At 42.7% G+C, this 5,961-nt stretch overlaps 1 protein-coding gene across 1 annotated transcript in view; it reads left to right on the forward strand.

Annotated features, from left to right (window-relative positions):
* The first annotated feature begins 214 nt into the window (after nt 1–214).
* UTP20 (UTP20 small subunit processome component) overlaps nt 215–5,961 on the forward strand; it is a 64,815-nt gene continuing 59,068 nt past the window's right edge. Inside the window, exons 1-8 of the mRNA XM_057386152.1 lie at nt 215–352; nt 985–1,065; nt 2,166–2,232; nt 2,425–2,557; nt 3,028–3,216; nt 4,107–4,188; nt 5,261–5,398; nt 5,792–5,947. Coding sequence (XP_057242135.1) covers nt 308–352; nt 985–1,065; nt 2,166–2,232; nt 2,425–2,557; nt 3,028–3,216; nt 4,107–4,188; nt 5,261–5,398; nt 5,792–5,947 — 891 coding nt within the window. The 5' untranslated portion in view covers nt 215–307. The remainder of the gene's footprint in view (nt 353–984; nt 1,066–2,165; nt 2,233–2,424; nt 2,558–3,027; nt 3,217–4,106; nt 4,189–5,260; nt 5,399–5,791; nt 5,948–5,961) is intronic.

The raw sequence follows: 5,961 nt of genomic DNA on the forward strand, positions 1-5,961 counted from the left end.
TCTCCCCGAGTACCGAGGCGCCCCAACCCTCTGCCCTACAYCAGAGYGCACAGGCAGCGGCGGAGCAGCGCTGCCCTGCCCAGAGCCCTCAGAGAAACGGCGCTGGCTGCAAGGATGACATTAGAACACACCGACCCCCKGAGCCGGGCACAAGGCCCCGCTCASCATCAGCCGCCCCTCCCCTCCCCGCCCGCCCCTTCCGCCGGCAGTCCCGCCCTGCTCCCGGCAGCCCGTGTCCGCTATGGCGGCGCCCGGCGCGTAGAACCGCACGTGCAGGACTCGCTGTGGGACCCCCGCCGCCGCCACCATGAAGAGCAAGCCCTCGGCCCACAAGTCGGGCAACACGCACCGGGTGAGCGCCCGTCCGGACGCGGCTGCTGGCCGGCTGAAGGGACCTTAGGTTTGCGCTGTCGCTGTTAGTTCGGTGGCCGTGCCCGGCTGCCGAAGCGGCACTGGCGGAGGAGGCGTGAGGGCGGGCGGCCTGCCGGGGTCTCCTCAGCGCTGCGAGGGTCCCGGCCGAGACAGCGGGGCCCGAGTGCGGCTTCTGCCCCGTACCCTGGCAGGCAGCAGGCGCCCCACCGCCCTGGTGTAGGAAACATGTCAGTTTCAATATTCAATTTTCAAATTCAATAATTCAAATTTCAATTCAATAATACAGTAATACCCAATAAGGCATTGTTTCAGGAACGGTGAGAGCGGGGCAGTTTGTTGAAATCTGGGTAGATTTCTCTGCATCWCTTTCACCGTGTTGTGCAGGCGTGTGGGCTGCGAACTTCGGGTTTGTAGGTCAGGGGGGTAGAGGGTCAGTGCTACTCCTTGGCGTTTTAAGGCRTTTTGCCTTAATGTTCTTGTAGGGCTGATATTGAGAGGTATTATCTGGCAGCCCATCTTTAGAAGTGGGGTTTCTGCAGTCTGTGTGCTGTCTAGAGGAATTTAGAAGAACTGTGCTCAGAACTGACCAAGAAGCATGTTTTTGTTTTGCAGTTTCTTACCTTCTCGGAGCGCTTAAGCAATATCAATATCGATATTATTCATCGGATTGACAGAACTGGAAGCTATGCTGAGGTGAGAGCAGCAATGGTGATAATTTTCTGAAATCACATCACATGTAGATACACTACAAGAAAGAGCCCCTTAGAAATTCCTTTAGGAGGAAATTGGAAAGAAGCTCCTTCAAGAACTGCCCTTCCTGGAGTATCATTTCATGCTTTGTTCCTTTTTACTTTTTTACATGCTTTGCAGTATTGCCAGAAAGGCATTTTAACAGTACCACCCTGATATCTTCAATGTGGTTGAKGGACCTGTTTCTGAACATGAAAGATGCTGCTGTGTCACTCAGCAGTCTAAGGACCAGAGCAGTAATGACTTGCAGGTGCTGAGTAGGATGGATCATAAGTATGCAGATCTTAAGTTGGAAAAGACCTCTATTATTGAGTCCAACTGTTAACCTAACACTGCTAAGTTCATCATTAAGCTATATTGCTAAGTGTCACATCTACRTGTCTTTTAAATATTCCAAGGGTTGATGGTTCAACCACTTCTCTGAGCAGCCTGTTCCAATGCGTGACCACCCTTTAGAGAAGAAATTTTCTTTAAAATCCAGTCTAAGCCTCTAGCACAACTTCAGGCAGTTTCCTCTTGTTCTGTTGCTTGTTGCTTGGGAGAAGAAATTGACACCCACATACTGACAGCACAYCTATAAAGCATGAGCACCTCTCCTTATGGATCACAAGGATCATTTATATGTGTCATATAAATCATCATTTGATCATAGTGCTTCGAAGGTTATTGYCACCTGGCCTAGTGGATTGTTCTGAACTTCCCCCTCAATAGTGTGAGGATGCCAAAAGAAATCCCAAGGCATTGAGCTGGGTAAACTACAGCTCAGCAACTTAGATTATCAAGGCTAGTCAACAGACATATAAAAAGCAGTTATGTAAACAAGTCCTGTCACCAGGAAATGTTTTCTGATGTGTTTTGAATATTGAAAGAAAGACTTATTTTCAGGGAAACTCCATAGTACCTGTTGAAATTAAGTAATTGAGATTTCTTAGAATATTCTTTAAATGTGTAAGGTACTTGAGAGTTGTCTTCATTCAAACCTCTCATCCTTTCAGGACACATTCATTAGGATTGGTAGCTATTCTTCATCTTTGTTTTGACAGGAGGTTGAAACCTACTTTTTCGAAGGACTGCGGAAATGGAAGGAACTGAACCTCACTCAACATTTTGGTATGTCGTTTATATTCTATTTCCTCCTCCCTTAAACTGTTAAAATAAGTTTTTTTCTTCATCCTGAGCCCAATGGGACATTATTGATTGTTTTTTTGGACTGGGGTCTGGAGCATTATTATTCTTTAACACCCTACATGTTTACCAGGGACTTGGACTAGTTTTCAGGGCTTCTTTTTGTTGTTTGAACAGTGCAATTCTACAAAGAAGTGGCCAACAAATGCCAGTCCTTCAACCAGCTGGTTTATTACCAGAATGCAGTTGTACAGAGCTTGAAGACACATTTGCAAGTCGAAGGCAGTCTGGCTTACCARCCCCTGTTAAAGTAAGTATATGGCCACCAAAAGAAGTCAGAAACCTTGATGGCATTAAAAGTAAGCCTAAGTTCTATTGTAAGTGTTCTTTTTCTTTATTGTACCTGARGAAAATACAGCAATGAGATGCCCAAAGTGGTCATATTTCCATGGTAGAACTTTATGGTTCTATGTCTTCAAAAAATGTAGCTGTGACAGGGCAAACAAATTAGCTGGAGTGCTTAATGTATGTTAGTATATTAAAGTGCTTTGTTTGTTGWTAATCATTTGTTGTCTTGTTTACTGCTGTCTGCTTGATTTTTYGAAAATCTAAATATTATTGCCATCCACAGCTGCCTAATAAGTGGTATTTTTTAAAGAGTGAGAAGTAAAATTGATGTTGTCTTTCCAAAGAGACTGTGTGGGATTACGCAGTGTTTGACTAGATTTTTTATTGGTTTGTTTTTGAAATGCACTAAYACTGGCATGTTTTTTGAAACAGTCTAGTGGTGCAGTTGGCTCGAGATCTTCAGGCTGACTTCTATCCTCATTTCCCTGACTTTTTCCTGGCCATCACCAAATTACTGGATACACAGGACACAGAGCTGCTGGAATGGGCTTTTACCTCTCTTTCCTATCTCTACAAGTATTTGTGGAGATTGATGGTGAAGGACATACACAACATATACAGGTAAAAAYCACATTTAATGTCTGTCTTGATCAGAAGTTACTAGATGCCATAGTAAATGCCATGTGAGTACATTGCTTAATGCTTCAGTATGCCTGTTAGCATGCTTTCCCAGCTTTTCTCAGAGAGAAAGTGGCCAAGCTCCAGGGAGTTACCAAATCCAAGGAGTCACTTCTGGGCTTGAGGAGCTCTTGAGCTGCAGGTGTTTRGAGCTGTATGTGCTTCGATGTTTTTAAAGCTTTCCCGGGTATCTGCTTTTGGCAGCTGCTGTAGACTGAGTGATCCTGTGGCCTGACCCAGYATGACTGTTTGTTCAGTCTAAAATTGCTGTTGTAGCAGGGCTCTTCCTTTTGATGTRGACAGTGGTTCCATGTTTCTTTCTCCTAATTTTGGTTAGGAACAGTTGGAGCAAAAAACTGGTTACATGGGTTGAACCACCTGCCACTGTTACTGATACCAGCAAACTGWAAATATTTTTCAGTCTTGTAAACGGAATCTTTCAAAACTTTTAAGTGTACTGGAGAGCCTGTTGGCTCAACTGAAATACAAATYGGGCATATTCAATCAACTTTGGTTTCACTTATTGCTGCTAAACATATATCTTGAAAATCTTGATGCTGAAGTTCAATCTGTGTGGATCCACAGATTTTAGCGGTATTTCTGATKGTGACTTAATTTGCCTGGCACTGTCATTTGACCTTCTTTGCAAAACTCTTGTTCTTTATCCAGGGAGGGTGGGAGGGAATCTAGATGAGGAAGGTATTGGCCCTCTAGGAGAACAGGTTCTTAGTGTTTGTAAAAAGTGRTAAAGTAAACTGGAAACAATTTTTTAACCAGCTGATGGCGATTCTTGCATTGCCCTTAAGACAGTGGACTATTTTATGTCTTTGTAGCATGTACAGCACCCTGCTGGCTCACCACAAACTCCACATCAGAAACTTTGCTGCTGAAAGTTTTGTCTTTCTAATGAGAAARGTAAGTGGAATATTTGGTGCTATCTTCATTTTGTCATGGTTTTTTGATTCAGTGTATAATACCTGGTTTTCTCCAAAGAAAGGTTAACAAGGCCTGAACTGGCACACAGCATGTCCTGAGCTGTCTTTTTTAGTGAGTATTTTGCTGAGAATGYCATGCATTCCGTGTCAGTAGTGGCRAATAGAGGCCTTARCAYTCTCTGTTTTTAGAGATGTAAAACAAAGTGTCTGTCGTTGGTTTATTGAAAATGTCTAGAAATAGTAAGGTGATTCTGTAAAAGGGAGGCTTGAATTTGTATATTCATATTTGCTCACTGGCTTTTTCACAAATACTTTAAAGCCTTTGTAGAACTGAAATTCTTGTGACAATGTTGATCCTGAAGATCACGGTATGTAACATTCCCAGGCAGATCACCGAAGATCAGACAGCAGCCTTTCATGCAGTGAGAAAAGGGAATGCTAGTTGCTGGTTTTTCTTTAGTCAAAATATACAAAAGCCAGGATTCTTTAGACTGGCTAGCAAGTTTGAGTATCCTCGTTTCTGCCCTAAGCTGAGATACCTCAATAAATCATATTAATTTGATTGGTTGTTTTTGGAAATTTCTGAACTTTAAGTCAAATCCTCAGAAATGTTGGTGTATAAAATATTGGGCCAGAAGTCCCTACGGTGTTCTCAAGTGTAGTTCTAGCTTTGGATGGCTGGATTCTGTGTTCAGCTGGTACACACCTCTTTCTCATCAGGGCAGTGACTTTTRTCTGTCAGTTGCAACCAGTTTAAGAGTGCATTTATGCACATGTTTAAAATCATGAGAAGGCTCAAACCCACGTATTTTAGCTGCAGTGACCTCAGTAGAACTGTGTACATCTTGAGCTATGGGAGCCATAGTGACTGAATAGCTGATAGATTTCTTCTTTGAATTTCCTTATGTCATCACAGAAATAATGAGTTTGAGCTTTTGTGGGAAGGCAGGACTAGGAGAATAACATGGTGCTGTGGAGCCATTTAATTGCCTCTGTCCATCTGGCAACTCTGAATAGAAGATAACATTTTTTTTTCTCCTTACATTTTGTAGGTTTCTGATAAAAATGCACTCTTCAATTTAATGCTGCATGACCTGGGAGAGCACCCTGAAAAGGTGGAGGGTGTAGGACAGCTGCTTTTTGAGATGTGCAAGGGTGTTCGAAACATGTTCCACTCTTGTGCAGAGATGGTAAGGACAAGATTGCTGCCTCAGCTGTTGGTGTAACAGGGCCTTAGGCAGTGCTTACTGAAACCATTCAGTGTTTTTTCTTTCACTTTAGTGGATCCTTGGTGATAAGCATGTTGTTAATTACTTGGTAGGATCTGAAAACCTTCTGAGAATATTTTTTGAGATAGGGAGGTTGTTTTAAATAATTCCTGTGCAGTATTCCTATATACTAAAATTGTACTTCTTGCTGATATTTCAGATTTTAAGTGATAGCCCCTTTTTTCCCCCTTGTAGTCATTCTAGAAAGAATTCAGATCACTGGAATATTTTAGCAATACATTGCCCTAATTAATTTTAGGATTGCTGGATTTATTTTCTGAGTATAAGAACATGATATGCTCTTTTCCTATGCAGGCTTTGAAGTTAATTCTGTTGAAGCTGGGGCCTATTACTGAAGAAGAAATTGAACTACCATGGGTAGCTGTTGGAGAAGCCTTCGAGCAAATGATCAGATCAGCTGCAGTGCATATCCATAAAGAGCATTTTGACATTGTCTTCAAGTGCCTGAAGGTACAATGGTTTTG

Source organism: Malurus melanocephalus, unplaced genomic scaffold (genome assembly GCF_030028575.1).
Source record: "Malurus melanocephalus ecotype Western Australia unplaced genomic scaffold, MMel_1.1 scaffold_16, whole genome shotgun sequence".
NCBI classification, from domain to species: Eukaryota; Metazoa; Chordata; class Aves; order Passeriformes; family Maluridae; genus Malurus; species Malurus melanocephalus.